At 43.5% G+C, this 15,911-nt stretch overlaps 1 protein-coding gene across 2 annotated transcripts; it reads right to left on the reverse strand.

Annotated features, from left to right (window-relative positions):
* Positions 1 to 2,419: 2,419 nt before the first annotated feature.
* Positions 2,420 to 15,892, reverse strand: DUS1L (dihydrouridine synthase 1 like). Of its 2 annotated transcripts, none has more exons than XM_038157068.1 (13): positions 15,511 to 15,892; positions 13,635 to 13,743; positions 12,768 to 12,818; positions 10,961 to 11,013; positions 10,115 to 10,197; positions 9,850 to 9,953; positions 8,742 to 8,886; positions 8,041 to 8,137; positions 7,591 to 7,679; positions 6,867 to 7,033; positions 6,265 to 6,302; positions 3,283 to 3,358; positions 2,420 to 2,959 (listed from the first exon to the last, which is right to left on the reverse strand). In XM_038157068.1, the coding sequence occupies exons 1-13, from the start codon at positions 15,745 to 15,747 to the stop codon at positions 2,808 to 2,810; spliced, it is 1,401 nt and encodes a 466-aa protein (XP_038012996.1). In that variant the 5' UTR covers positions 15,748 to 15,892; the 3' UTR covers positions 2,420 to 2,807. The 2 variants fall into 2 exon arrangements, with proteins under 2 accessions (XP_038012996.1, XP_038012995.1); XM_038157067.1 differs by having other exon boundaries at positions 10,961 to 11,073; positions 15,511 to 15,889.
* Positions 15,893 to 15,911: the final 19 nt, after the last annotated feature.

Consider the following 15,911-nt stretch of genomic DNA (forward strand, 5'->3'; position numbering starts at 1 on the left):
CTCAGCCAAATTAATTTGACTATTTGAGATTCTTCTGCCATCTTCATTACACTTTATGAAGCAGATAGCAGTGGGGCAGCAGTGTGCTGCATGGGACAGTGCTCTAAGTATTTTTTTTTTATACCATCTGCTTGTGACAGCTGAGGCTGAGACAAGTCAGTGTTTCACTTCTCTGGTATTCCAGAAAATGAATTCCAGAGAATAGCTGTGAATTTGCAATAGGGTGAAAAACACCAAACTGGTGTGGAACTGACTTCTGATTCCTCTGATGCAGTTAGAGACTAGGGAAAGGATTACTGTCTGCTTTGCAAATGAGCTTTGTACTTAATGTTATTTTGGCTTCTATTCTTAAGGATCTCTGAACTCCATTCGACATTTCATAGGGTTGCTGTGTAGCTTTAGATTTTCTCATAGGATAACTTGATTAGGCTAAATTAGTTAGAAAGGGGAACAGACACTGGCTAATGGGTCATGTCAAGCTCTAAAGAAAATGTACAAGATTCACTAATTAGAAGCTTGGTAAATTCATAATGCAATTAAGTCTCTTGACATCAAAGAAATAATTCAAGCCTAGTCCTTGGTAGAGTTACTAAAGCTACAGACTGAAGGACAGCTGCATTAGCAAGAGATGGTCTAATTCAAACAAGAACTCAAGTGGCAGGACCTGAAAAGTCTGGCTGAGGTGGTAGATCAGGCTGGGTATTCTTTTTGTCCCTGACTCTACAGGTACTAGTGTTTCAGTTCTCTAAGCCTTCAGCTCTAGCTTTGACTATTGTACTCCCCTGCCTGTAGTCAATACAACTGTGAACCCTCTGCACTTCAAAGTTTGTACCCCGTAAATACGTGCTGAAATCTTGGAGTTTCAGTCTTTGTTTTTGATGCACTTTTTGTCTTAAATTTTTTTTTAAATCTTTCTCATATCTCATTTCATAACCTGTTTGTCAAATAAAGGCAATTGGCTTTCTTTTTTGTCAGGTGAAATACCCCAGCTTTTTCTTGTGTGCCTCTGAAAATAATTTAGATGTGAGAACCCATTTCCCTGAAGACTGAGCATAATTTTCAGCATCATTCTACATTCAGGGCACTGCCTTTTCTTCCCCCTACTCCATGAAAATTAAATAGTGTATATCTCATTAAGGGCCTGTGAAGCAGAAACAAAATAGGCCTTGACCTTGCTGAGCTGGCAAACTACAATTTTTTGATTAAACAGAATAATTAATATATTGCCTGGCCTGAAAGTAATCCCTTGTTAGTGCAGGTGTGCTCCATGTGAACAGTAAGTGGCTTGGCTTTGCTCATGTTGTAATTGGGCCTCCGAGTTCACAAGCACTGGTGAGTGAGCCGTGGCTCATCTGGACAGCTTTGCCTTAGTAACTGCAAGCTTGGCATCTTCAGGCATGGCTGCTGAGAGTTCAGGTTGAAAGTTTTTCCATTAGTGTGATTCGTAGCTGGATGCACAGAGGTGGGTCTGTGTTGCAGTGCCAAACTGAGCGGTTTTTCAGCCCTGTTCAGGAGTGTGGCAGCCTCCAGCCACAGGACAGGAGTGGACAAGATGAGGTCTATCTGCATTTCTCCATTGTGCTTATTAAGAAATGCTTGGCATGGGGGGAGGGACAAATAAGGTATCCAATTAGTACTCTCAAGTGTAAGGCCCCTCCTGAATTTAGGAGCCGAAAGCCACCTTGACTGTTCCTTCACACTGGTGATTCTGTGATGACACTGTATTTATGAGAGGGAGGTGTGATCTGCAATCTCTGTGTGTGGGTAAGAAGCTGGATGTTTCACACAGCCCCCCTTCTCTTGTGCTGGAACTGGCTGTTTTGCCTTTGCAGACTTTGAGCAGGAGAATGACTGAGCTTTCTGATCTTTTTGGGAAACTGTTAATGGAGAGAGGTCAATTAAACAGTTTGAAATTCTAGGATAATAAATATTTAAGTTTTTTACTAGAGCAGTGGGGAACAGACCAGGAAACAAATACTTGACAGCTTCAGCATGTAAGCCTGTGCAAGGGAAGAAGTGGACTATTTCCACATGAAGTAGAAGAGGTGGTTTTAAGTTCCCATCTTTGAAAAAGGTGTGTGTAGGACCTGCATCTGGTTTTGTCACACGTCTCTCAGAATTTATCACATGTGAAGGACAAATGACCACATAATGAAGTATGAGACCTTGAGCAGGGAAATATTAATGGACTTGGTTCCAACTTCCCACATATTTTTAGATAACCTTCTCTGTTAAAATAGAAATTTCATCCTCCCCCAACCTTTGGCTCATGGAAGACTGTTAAGTTTGATCACACTGTAAGAAACTAATAATTGTTACTGTGGCTATAGCAAGATCTTACAGTTTTACAGTCACATTTTCTAATTACTGCTGCTCTCCTTTCTGCATTAAAAATGTGGCCTACTAAAACACTAACAAATGTGACACATGTTCTGTTAGTGAGGAAGCCACTGACACTGCTATTTTTAGCATGCCAGAAGCTGTTCTAATACAATAAATTTAGTTGCCAGTATTAAAAACTGAACGTGAAGGGTTAATGAGCATACAGGAGGCAGAGTGTAATGGCAGCTTACAGAAATTTTCAGTCTTTCAAATACAGCATTAGACATTTAATTGCATCTCTTTTATTTCAAATGCAGGATAATTCCCTGAGTAAGCAGTTTTTACTTAAATAAAACTTTTCCAGAACTTAATTATGTGGAAGAAGTTCACACAGCTGACAGTGAGCTGGAGATGACACATTCTTTGGCCCAGGGAAGTAGTGTAGTGGTCTGGCAGGAGCTCTTGGACTGTTCATTTCCAAAGCTTCACCCTGTACTGTCACCAGCCTCCTTCAGCACTGCTGTCTCCCCCACCTCTGCATCTCCTCTCTGACTGATCTCTGCGGTTTGAATTCCTCTTTGACTGTGCTGCCATGAAAGGGATTTTTCATACTTGGTCTTAAAAAGTAATCCATGACCTGAAAAAGCAAAAGGGGGAAAAAACCCCAAACCAGCATCTTGAAATGAGATGACTACAGTGGTAAACAGAATACCTCATTCCTCATAAAGAACGGGGTCTTTGTAGACTGGAAACTGCATCCCGAGGCTTTGGGAGCAGGAGCAATGACATGCAGAGAAGGAAGAACAGTCTTCTAAAATGGTACTACAAACTTTTAGATAGCATGTAGCATTTTAGGTAGTGTGTAGAATTTTAACACCTACACCACATAACCCAAAGATTAATGAATATAGATGGGAGATGGATGTTTGCTTGATGCCTGGTAAAGCCAGATGCACTTACCTGGACAATCTGCTACCTCCTTGAATGCTCTTTTCTTACAGCATCCTCGGCACATGTTAAACACACATTTAGTGCCCTGGGTTGGGATAGTGGTATAAAAAAGCTTGTGTCAGTGAAAATAAAATTATTACTGTTTACTATAATAAGATACAGCTCTGCACTTTCAGATCTTCAGAAAAAAACCCGTGTACTCAGCCTAATAAAGATGATGTCATATTGGGCACTATCTGCTCTTTGCACATAAAGAACAAAAAAACCCCAACCAACCAAAAAAAACCCCACCTTCAACTTGTGCAGCCCCCGTAGCCTGTTGGGCAGCCCGAGTTGCCCAGCACAAGCAGCCACATGCCAGAAGCCCTCTGGAACAACCATGAACATGGTGCTGGCGAGCTTGCTCTAGTTCTCTGCAGCATGAAACACAGTGCTACCATCTGCAGCTATGCCTACAATATATTACTACCAGAATTACTTCTCTACTTGCATCTTAAAATACACCTGCATATTTATTAAAGTATAATGTGTGACCCTTAGGGGACAGCAGCAGCTGAGTCTTGGCTAACTGATGAGGTGGCAAAATGAGCCTGGGTCTCCGGGGTGCTTTGCTCACACACGGTTTAGAAAAGGGGTTGACATTGTTTATCGTGGTTCCCTTCACCCCAGTCAGAAAATCTTTCATGTTTAGGGAGGCTTTAGTTGAGTTCTTTATCCTTTTTCTTTGCCATACCCCCCCACCCCACTTCATGACATAGCTCAGAAACACATAATCTAGGGAAAAAAATATTACAGGCCTAGTGAGAAGATTTAAAGAGCTACCTGCAACATTACAACAGTGATGCAACAGCAAAACAAAAATAAGTCTAAGCCCTGGTGCAGACAATCTTGCTTTATGCACCAAGCAATGTCATCGGGATTAGCTGTGAAACAGGACGGCTTTGAAAGCAGGCCAGCCTAGTACTCAATGCTTTCCCAATAATGAACACAGCAAAAAATATCCCATTTTTTTTCAGCAGCTGCAACTTCAAATTGAGCCCCACCTGGCTGCCACTGCTTCGCTGCAGTAACAGTGTTACAACAGGGAAGAACATCACATGCTTGTGTTGCAGGCTCCCCTGCCCCTGAGGTGCATGTAATGCTAATTTTTAAGCTAGAACACAAAATTACTTACATCTTACACCCCACTTTACAGGTATATTAGCAGCAGTAAATACACTCTGCTTACACAGCTCAGCAACACCACCCTGTCAAGCAAACAGCTATGTTCCCCAAGGGAAAAAAATAAACAAGCAAAAGCAAATTGAACTCTTTGCAAATATCAAAATATTTGAAATTTCAATACAGAACCTGTAAAACCAGCTGTCTCATTTCACATTGCTAATAGTGAAAGTCAATGTTAATCTATTGCAAAGGCAGGACTGAGGATGAGGAGGTGCTTAGGCTTGTTTTGATAAAGACAGAGATCCAAACACAACCCAAAACAGAGCTGCAGGCCTGACACTGCAGGCTGTACTGCGATGACATTTGAAGTATTTTTATTTTACACTAAGAACCACACCAGTTATTCAAATTTTCCCTTTGCAGAAAAACTCCACCCACCACTAGCACCAGAAAGAGGGGTTTGTTTTCCATTTCACAGTAAAATATGCATGTCATACATGTGTAGAAGTCTGGAGATTTGTTTCCAAGATATCTTCAGAAATTCAATTAAATCACTCAGCTGTCTCAGCAATAAATACCCTCAGCAGCAGCAGGACTGCACTTTTTTGGAGAGGAAGGCAAATCCTCTCAAAGAACCTATATAGGTTAAGGATTTTTGTGCAGCACCTTCAACCTCAGAGATTGGTTACAGTTAATGGTTAAAAAGCTTTTGCCCAAGTATGGACTTTCCTCCCCACACACACACTTATCAGCAGGACTTGGCATGCACCTGTGACTGGGCACTGGCACAGACCAACCTCAGGATTTGGAATAACAGAATAGAATCATAGAATAGTTTGGGTTGGAAGGAGCCTTTAGAGGTCATCTACTCCAACCCCCTGCCAAGAGCAGGGACATTTTTTACTAGATCAGGTTGCTCAGAGCCCTGTTTAACCTGACCTTGAATGTTTCCAGGAATGGGGCATCTACAACGTCTCTGGGAAACCTGGGCCACTGCCTCACCATAAAATTGACTTCTAATCTAAGGTGCATCTAGTCTGAATCTACTCTCTTTAAACCCATCACCCCTTGTCCTACTCCAACAAGCCCTGCTAAAAAGTCCATCGCTGTCTTTTTTTTAAGTCCCCTTTAGGCACTGGAAGGAGCAGTGAGGCTCCCCAGACCCTTCTCTTCTCCAGGCTGAACAGCCCCCCTGTCTCTCAGCCTGTCTCCTTGACAGAGGGACTCCATCCCCCAGTCATCTTTGCAGCCTCCTCTGGGCCTGCCCGAACAGCTCCATGCGTCTGCTGCACCAAGGGCCCCAGAGCTGGATGCAGAGTGCCAGGTGGGGGTCTCACAAGAGCAAAGGCACAGAATCCCCCCACCCCGTGACCTGCTGTCCATGCTGCTTTTGATGCAGCCTAGAATATAGGGGCTTTCTGGGCTCTGTGTGAGCGCACATTGGTGACTCATGACCAGCCTCATCCACCGGCACCCCAAAGTCCTGGGCAGGGCTGCTCTCAATCTGTTCCCCCCCCCCAGCCTGGATTTGATACCACGGTTGCCCTGACCCAAGTGCAGAATCTGCACTTGGCCTTGATAAACCTCCGAGGTTCCCACAGGCTGAGCTTGTCCAGGTCCCTCTGGATGGCCCTGTCCCTCGGTGTGTCATCACTCCACTCAGCTTGGTGTCATCTGCCAATGTGCTGAGGACACTCTTGATCCCATTACGCACATCATGGATGAAGACATTGACCAGTGCTGGTCCCAATACCGACCCCTGAGGTGTCACTGATCTCCCTACGTGGACATTTAATTTCCATTTGATGGACGCCTGTACTGACTTACCTTAGGGTTTCCACATTGATCGCATTTTGCATACTTGGCTGAGAGAGAGAGAGAGAGAGAGAGAAACCTGATTTCACCAATGGTATTTTTATGTGGAAGAAGTAAGGTAAAATAAAAATCAGAACCAGAAAAGCTTGGTGCTTTTCTAGCCAGAGACTCTTTTTGAAATAAAAATACAGTACCTCCAATAACAGTGCAAAGGTAGAAATACTTTGAATTTTTAAGTGCCTCAATGCTAAAATCCATGCATTGAAAATTTTAATCCTCAAGTCAAGCATAAAACAGGAGGACATCAGCTTGAAATTCATACAAAATTTATATTTCAAATGCTAGTGATAGCTACTATGCAGTTTGTAAATAATTTTGATCTTAAAAAGATGCTTAGAGAGAATTAGTGATTTACTACTTTGATCCTTGTTTCCTTTACTAGTGAACATTATTTGAATCATGTTGCCTGCTATTGAAATTTCAATAGCAACAATTCCTCCTCTTTTCAAAGAAGTTTCTACAAGTACACAAGCCAGGAAAATTCTTAGCAGCAAGTTATGTCAAAGGTGGTATCAGCATATCTCCATACATTTATGCCAATAAATGGAACTTACGTTTTAAAGATGGATCAAAGCTTTTATTTGGATTTCTTAACTTCTTTTTTTGTTTATTCTTTGACAGAAGCTCAGAATTTCCATCTTCCTCTTCTTCCAGAGCACGTTTTCCTCGCACACCTTTTTCAGTTCCACTATCTCCATTCTCCCTGCATCTCTCCTTTGGCCTGAAACAGTGAATTTCATCATAAATTGACTGGAGGGAAGAAGTAGCTGATCCCTGACTATTATTTTGGTTTACAGAAATCTGGGTAAACCATAAACCTTTCTATCATGGCTACAATGAAGTGTCATTGCCCTTAGAATTGGGATAGAAAAACCTAGCTGTTTTGGTTAACACTGGCAGTTAATAACAGACACACTATCAGATAGATCACTTGGAAAGCAAGTTAAAGTTGGTCAGCTAAATTAGGCACATCAGGCTCATGTTCTCAGCTGCTGTGGGATTCCTAATTTTTACTTTTCAGAGAGAGAGAGAAATTTGAGGAGGATCCAAAGGAGAAGATGCAAACAATGAGCAACATCCCCATGAACAAAGCAATAACTAGAAAACAACAAAACTAGAATACAAATAATCCAAAGTCTTCTTCAGTCTTCACTTTTTTTTTTTTAATTTTATTTTAATAGTGAATGTAAGCTCCTACAACAGAATCAGTAGCTGATAATGATGGTATGGGTGGGAAAGGCCTATGAGTACCTGTAAGTATCAAAATAAGTAACTCACCCTGGCCTGATGTATGGCTGACAGATCCAGTGGAAAAAAGGCAACCCTTCTTTTGGCTTTTCTCCTTCTTTCTGATTAGCTATTTCTTCCTGCAGCATAGAGTTACAGTCAGTCTTCCTGGAGTTCTCAGAAAATACACTAAATAACCCTTCAAACTCCAAAAAATCACGAACTGAAATTTAAGCTAACAATTACTAACAGTTACATATAGGCAAAAAAAACCATCTACTACGACAGATGAAGCACATTTGTAACTCCTAAATCAACTTCATCCCACGTAAAGTTGTCCAGGCTTAAGGGGATGCTACTGTAGTAAGCTACGAATATCAAGGTTAGTAAGCCACAAATCCCAGAGAAGTGACTAATGGATGTCAACTCTATGACATACTTGGTACATTCCCACCAAGTGCAGGCAGTGCTGTTCTGGGAGATTAGGGCCCATCTTGGTACCTGGCATCGCAGTTTCAGCTCCCTGTTGACATCTACAATGCCCTCTAGAGTCTTCACTTTTGCTAATTCTTCACGCAGCTGCTGGTAAACTTGAAGCCTGAGGCAAAGCCCAAACATCAGTTACATTTAGACTGCAATCAACTAAAAATAACTGCATAAAAGCATTTTGTACACTTTTCCTGATTCATTTGCCTTTGGTAGAAACTTATATTCCTCTTTGTAAGTCCAGAGAAAAGCACACATATGTCTCTTCCAGAGAAATACTCAGCAGACAACCAAAGTACTTTGACATAAACTAACATGAATGTACAGTGCATCAGCTGCTTCTCAGTAACTGCCCATAGCTGTGCTCTTACTCCACAATAAATGCAAAAGCACTCTGCCTCACAATGAACAAGGAGATAGTTAACTTGTGTTTGCCATGAAGTGTGTGCATATGGGCAATTACCACATTGCAACTGGCATGCTGTGAGATCACACCCTGGCTGATCTTGTGGCAACTTGTTCAGTCCCCATGCCCTGTTTCCCAGATATGAAATAAAGGGTAAAGGCCTCAGCCCACACCCTTTCCAGCCAGGTCCAGGAAAAAAAACTTTGCAGCATACTCATTCTGGCCAAACAAATCCCTGTGCAGAAAGCCCAGACACTTTCTAAGCAGGATGAGCCCTGAAAACATTAAAGAGTTCTGTGGAGATACTCACGTGTGATGCCAGAGCTTGAAGAGATGAGCCCTAACATAAGACAACGGACAAGGGTACTTGCGCACGATCTCCAGATACTCCTCAGCCATCTCCCACACCAATGGGTTCCGGCCCTCAAACAAAGCTGGGTTATGAAGATTACCTTCTAGGGAATGAAAAGAAATACTCAAACTTTCATTTCAGCTTTGAAACAAAGGCCAAAATCTCTGCTCTGGAGTTTGACCATCTCTTTTGTGATTCGACAGCCACAGACACATCACCCATGTACTCTCAAAAAGAACACAGGGTCTGTAATACCCTAGCCTGACCTTGGGATACTATATTTCACTATGCAATTCCTAATTGCACTGAACAGCTCATATCTAATAAAGTACTGTTTCTAGAAAGGCATCTAACCTTGACAGGAAGACAGTAAACCAATTAATAGAGAAATCACTGCTTTTGTTGCCCAGCAGTTAAATACTGAAAAGACAGGTGTCTTGCCTTATGTTGGTATTGATATTTGTCTGGCTCAAATATACAGGTATTTGTCTGGCTCAGATACAGCTTCTCACTATGCTTTTTTCCACTGGCTCCACAAGCCTTTTGTTAACCAGTATTTTCTAAAACCAACATTCTATAACCCTTCTTTAGTTGCGTGAGTGATTAGAAGCTTTTCGGATGCCTATCCTAGCTCTTCCAGTAGGAAGTTATGTCAATTCTTTCTTGTCCCAGCCCAGCATGAACCACCTGCAGGAATATTAACCCACAGATGCACTTAGTTCATTCAGAACCATTCAGAAACTATTCAATTGATTAACAGATGCCACAAAAATATTCCAGGACCATAGGAGCCCCATATGTCTCCCATATGTCAAGTAATTACATTTGAGCTCAGTGAGTCAATGGTATTGCAAGTCCAACATAATGATTCTTTACCAATCTTAAGGGATTCCTATTCCTGGTATGAGATAGCCAGAGTAAGATGAGAGAGAATGGCCACTCAGCTGTCAAGCAAAGCTGTTCACCAAGTCAATCTGACATAAGTTTTTAATAAATGTAGGCGGGGCTGCTAAGGGAATAAGAAACAACTCATATTCTTATCAGAGTAGAAGTCAATTTTCTTTACCTGCACTCATGACACCATGTACTCCTGTCTTACGGATGCATTCTTCCACATCGCTGAGACACTGGATGTTTCCATTTGCAAATACAGGAATGTTTACAGCTTTTCTATTCCAATGAATAAAACAGATACATAAAATTGAGAATTAGAGTCAACACAGAATTTTTCCTCCTGTCACATAAATTTGCTTGCTCTTCAATGCCACTGTACACTGTTTAAAATCCAGTGTGTTAGCAGGAATTCACTACTACTGGTACTGCTCACTAACCTTACAGCTTGAATGTGCTCCCAAGATGCCACGCCAGCAAGTGGTCCTTTCTGCTCTTTAGTACGGCCATGCACAGTCAGCAGCTGGAACACAACATTACATTTGCTTTCCACGTGTATGAAACACTGGAATAAATCCACTGAAAAAAATTTCCTCTCACTCCCTACACTTCAGCGATGCCACTGAGCTCCTGCTGCTATTTCAACAGTGCAGGGAGTTTAGCAAGACACAAAGATATCAGCAGCTCACCTACCGTGGCATGGTCTTAGGCTCCTTTCATCTGGCTTTTCCATGGCATGACAAGATTCTATCATGGGAGAACCTACAGGTTTCCTTTCCTTTTCCTACTGGATTCCATTTGTGATTCACTTTGGAATTTGTAAAATATTGATCTAGCTTTCTCCTCATCAGAAGGTCCAAATACTGCCAGTTCTGTCTCTAACTACAGACCATCTCATCCATTTTAATTCGAGTTAAATGCTAGAAGGCTGCCTATTTCTTCCAGTGATACCTTTTGATACCCTTTTTCTTCTGCAGTACTGCGGATTTCGTGCATTCACACTTGCCTCCCGCAGCACTATGTGAATATTGAGATGCTCAACCACAGTGAAGGATGCTGCACAGTGCAGTGATTACAAGAGACTGAAATCATTGTGTCTTTTGTACCACACTACTGATCTGCAGCCTACGGCTGCAAACACACAGAATCTGTCTGCATCCTGTTTGCTCTGTCTGCAAAATAATGCAGCCTATTCATATCCACAGTATACCAAGAACTGGTCATCAGATACTTTACACAAAGATACGTGTCCAGTGCAGGAGCAGAGGGAGCAGCTGCCTTCTTACCTGGCAGCCAGCTTTCTCCAGCATCTGTGCATACTTCACTGTCTTGTCAATGTCTGGGAAAACGCGGATTTTGCATGTGATGGGAACAGAGAGCTTCTCGTTAGCCAGTAAAACTGAGAAAGATTGAAAAGACAGGTAAGTGGGCTGCACAATGCTATAAAAAGTGTCTGCTCTCCTCAAGATCTGATACTGGGTATGGTATGGAAAAAGCCTTAGTAGTTACTGCTATGCAGTTCTCACAGCTTAAAAAATCAGCAGTGTCCTCTGCAATCTTTACTGCAAAGTTTAATCAAGTAACACACACATGAAACACATCCTAACAAGGTAGCATAAAATAGTCACCCATTTAATAGCCCTAACGCTTCCACTGCATTAAGCCATCACTTTCAAAGACCCACCCCACAACTTAATTATTGATACAAGTTTATTATCTTCACAGGCTATTGTACTCCAACATGAACATTTCCTTGTCTACCTTTCCCACAAAAAGGTTCTTCGCTTCTTTGCAAATTATCGCAAAATAAATCACTATTAATAGAGTCTTATCCATGGCAAGCAGAGGCTTATCAAGTGAGGTAGGCTGCGGGTGCAATCAAGTAGTAAATGTAGGTTACAGAGTCAGGGTGAAATCTAGAACATGGTAAGCTCCCAGACCTTACACAGTACATGGAATCACAAAAATACCAAAAAGAGAGCTAACAATGAGAGCCAACAGGAAAACACTGAGTAATGTTGTGTCTGAAATTCTCTTCTCTTCTAGAGCTTGGATATACAATGTAGGAAGTCTCCTGCTGTCTTCTAATCCAAATCCTATGAGCTCTAATGATAGATACTTCCCATCACCCTTTCAAAGGAACAAGCAAGGTGTATACAGGTGCAAGCAGAAAAGAGTGCTCCACCATTTTAAAGGCACCTGGGGAAAGAAGGAGGAAGAGGACAGCCTAAGATACCTCTCTTACTAGACAGCCTGGGTTCACCCAACTAGGTGACCTGGGTTCTCTTCACACCTTGAGGCCATTCTGATTTGCATATTTCTCAACAGCCACATTACATTCTGGGCAAGGATGCACTGTCTTATCTTCCAGGTTTCCAGCAGTGTCTTTGTACCAAACATCACTCAAGATTCCCCAGACCACTAGGAATGCAAACAGGAATAGGACTGTCTAACTTCATGGTTCCAACAGGGATGAAGGCACATTCACAGTTCTACAAAATGACCAAAACCTTGCTTGTTATATCAGTTACAAATGTATTTCTTGAAAAAATATGATACTGTTCACAACAGCTACTGATAGCCTGAAAATAACCTACACAAATTAGGAGAAGAAAGGCATAATTTGCCATACTCTGGACAGAAAGAGTACACAGAGTTGATCACAAAAGGGAAACTGTGGCTTCAAGCAGAAACATGACCCTTGGCACCTGAGAACTTCAGTGTGAAAAAGGAAGGCACTGGGACTTCTACCGTTTCTAGAGCTGGAGAGCCACTAAGCTATCATATGAGACTGGGACTTAATTGACTCACTTTCACCTGAAGTCTGTTTCAGGTACAAAAGTCTTTTAGCAGAACTAGTGTGAGTTTGCAGTGGGATACCACCAAGTATCTTGAGGGTGCCACTGGAATACAGTATGAAATTAAAAAAAAAAAAAAAAAAAAAAAAAACCAAGCAAAAAAAAAGAATACAACTGCCCCTTCAAAACCCAAACACAACTCTGCCCAAAGAAATATAATGCACTTCCTTTCCCCCAAAATCCCTAAACCTCCTCTCAATAATTAGTTCATCCTATTCCCCCTCTAAATACTTACTCATTCTCTGAAGAAGATCCCACTCCTCTTGCAGAAATGCTCCATAGTGACCTATGATAAAATAGCATATGACAGACTTGTGCAGAAGAGTAAGATTCTGAAGCACAATTTTCATAAACTCTCACAAAGATCCAGACACTCATATGCCTCACTGGCAGAAACTGAGTTGCTCTGTTCTGCCCCAACTGGAAGAGTGGGATCATTCTTTTCTCCCTGCCACCCTAAATTTACAGGATAAACAAGGAATACCCACACCCTACTTTCACTGGTACTCCCCAAGGCTGATGTGTTGACATTCGCAGCTCAAAGTCCAACCTCTAAGGGTTTATACCAGATCTTTAATAAATCCTGTTAGGATAACATATGATCAGACTGAAAGATCTGTTTGTACCACTAATCATTTCCTATTAGTCTTTGAAAAATATTTTAGAAGAAGAATAGGCAGTTACTGAACAAATATTTTCTCAACACCTTAACTGATCCAAAATTTTCCAACACTGCCTCTGGTCTTCAAACATGCAATATCTAAGGGATTCAGTAGGTGTCATCCTCTTCTACGCTATTGTGAAAAAACTCCATGGAAATAGGAGATCCTAACAAGCTCTTACTAAAAATAATGTTTCTGAAGGATATTCTAAACATGGGAGCTGCCACTTAAGAGAAATTAGAATTAATTATATCTAATTTTTGCTTTAGGTATTACAAAAAGCATTACCTGCTACACTGGGTGTAACTAAGTCTGACTTCAGCAGTACTGCAGCCTCCCCAAGGTATGACTTGGCCCTCTTGATATTTTACTGCTAACATTCCCATTTGAAACACTATTTGCCATTTCTCTGCTTATTCAGGCTTCAGATTTGCACATACCTCTCTTTGCAATCATTTGGGGGCAACCCAAATTTAGGTCTATGGCATCACAGTAATCCTGAGCCAACAGTGCTGCTTGGACAAACACTTCAGGATCATTGGCACAGAACTGTGAAAACCAAGGAGAAGCGGAATAATCAGGCAATAGCTTTCTTCAAGTACTGACAAAACATTATGATGTAGTTATGAAGCAACTACCTGCTACAGAAAACAGGCAAATACGCACAGTTAATAATACCAAACAGTATTTCTCAAAATGATCAAGGGAAGCCATGTGATGTCATTTTTTTGGATCTCAGTAAAGCATTTGATACTGTTTCTCACAGGATGATTCTGGACAAAATGTCCAGCCCACAACTGGATAAACACATTGTGTGATGGGCAAACAATTGGCTCATGAGTCAAGTGCAAAGGGTTATAGTGACTGGGATGACATTAGGCTGGTGACCTGTCATGACTAGGGTTCTGCAGGGCTCCATCTTAGATAGGGCTAGAGCTCTTTAACAGCTTCATAAATGACTTGTAACCTTGTTGACATTTGTAACCTTGCTGAGGATACTAAATTGGGAAGAGCTGTCCACGCCCTGGGAGGCACAGAGGCCCTGCAGAAGGACCATGACAATCAGAGGGCTGGGCAATCAATCACAGACCCAAGCAGCCTATTCTGAACCTGGGACAGGGTGACTCTGCCTGTATGGACAGACAGGGGAACAAAAGGCTGGAGAACAGTGCTGCAGAAAGGGACCTGCAGGTCCTGGCTGATGACAAGTGAATATGAGTCAGCGGTGCCCTGGCAGCCAGGAAGGCCAGCTGTGTCCTTGGGGGCATCTGGTCCAGCATCACCAGCTGGGCCGTGGAAGGGATTGTCCCGCTCTGCTCTGCACTGGGGCTGCATCACCTCAAGTCCTGGGGACAGTGTGGGACACCACAACACAAAAAGACCCAAAGCTATTAGAGAGTGTGCAAAGGAGCTTACAGAGATGGTGATAGGTCTGGAGGGGCCATACGAGGAGTGGCTGAGGTCACTTGGCTTGTTCAGCCTGGACAAGAGGAGACAGAGGGGAGACTCCGTAGAAGCCCACAACTTCCTCACAAGGGGCAGCAGAGGGACAGCTCTGATCTCTGCTCTCTGTGACCAGTGACAGGTCCCGAGGGAATGTCTGGGACTGTGTTAGGAGAGGTTCTGGCTGGATATCAGGGAAAGATCCTTCCCCAGAGGGCGGTCAGGCACTGAAACAGGCTCTCAAGGGCAGTGGTCATGGCCCTAAACCTGCCAGAGCTCAAAGAGCATTTGGACAACACTGTCCAAAGTCTGTCCTATCTTCCTTGCATCCTTTCTCTGTAGCTAAACACTGAGCTCAGGGTTTCAGATTACTACTCAAAAAAGCTGTGATCCTCGAGTGGCACCAGATCGAGGACACACCCTGACTCTACAAGACCAACTGCAATCTGTTTCTAAAGACGAGGTGCAGGGGACTGAAACCCTCTGAGAAGTCCAGTGCTCCAGACCCCTGTGGTTAAGACAGCGAATCCTCTGCTAAACATGGAATAAACAGAAAAACACACATCTTCATGAGCTAAGTACTGTCTGCGGTATTTAGAAGAAGAAAATGAGATTTCTGTCATCCTGTATAACCACGTTAAAGTGTGGATGAGGCTGACTACCTTCAACTCACGCACGTTTGGGAAACACCTGGCTTTGTTAGCACGAGCAGGGTGGATGGCGCGCGTGCGTTTGGCAATGCTGACTCGCGTCCTCAACGTTACCCAACAATGGCACCGCAAGGTGAGCCCAGGGAAACTCCTCCCGGCAGCCGCCGCCGTCGCTCCCGGAGCTGGGGCTGACAGGAGGAGCCGGGGCGGGGGCCGCGCTCACCTGCACGATGAGCGGGCGGTCCTCGGGACAGGCCTCGTCGTAGAGGTTCTCGCGGCGGTAGTTGGCGTCCCTGAGGAAGACCTGGGCGTGCAGCATCGGTGTGTAGCAGAGTTGGGCGCCGTGGCGGCGGCTCAGCAGCCTCCAGGCCAGCTCGCTCTGGTCCACCATGGGCGCCACCACGTAGTGGGCGCTCCGCAGCGTCTCCCTCCAGAAGGCTTCTCCGCGCAGCTTCGGCATCTCCCGCTTGCTCGCCCGTGCAGCGCTGCGGCCGCTGGCGCCCCGCGCCGCCGCCCCGCGGCTCGCGGCCTGACGCCCGCAGGCCGCCGCGACCGCCGCGCCCGGGCCGGGCACCGGCGCAGCCGGACGGTGCCACCGCCATCTCGCTCCGGCCGGCTCAGCGG

This window comes from Motacilla alba, chromosome 18, assembly GCF_015832195.1.
Source record: "Motacilla alba alba isolate MOTALB_02 chromosome 18, Motacilla_alba_V1.0_pri, whole genome shotgun sequence".
NCBI classification, from domain to species: domain Eukaryota; kingdom Metazoa; phylum Chordata; class Aves; order Passeriformes; family Motacillidae; genus Motacilla; species Motacilla alba.

Coding starts and splice junctions, on each gene's coding strand:
- DUS1L (XM_038157067.1), bottom strand. CDS start 15,747: ATGCCGAAGCTGCGCGGAGAAGCCTTCTGGAGGGAGACGCTGCGGAGC. Junction 12,819..13,634: donor CCAAATGATTGCAAAGAGAG/GTATGTGCAAAT, acceptor ATTTTATCATAG/GTCACTATGGAGCATTTCTG. Junction 2,960..3,282: donor GGAGGTAGCAGATTGTCCAG/GTAAGTGCATCT, acceptor TTGCTTTTTCAG/GTCATGGATTACTTTTTAAG.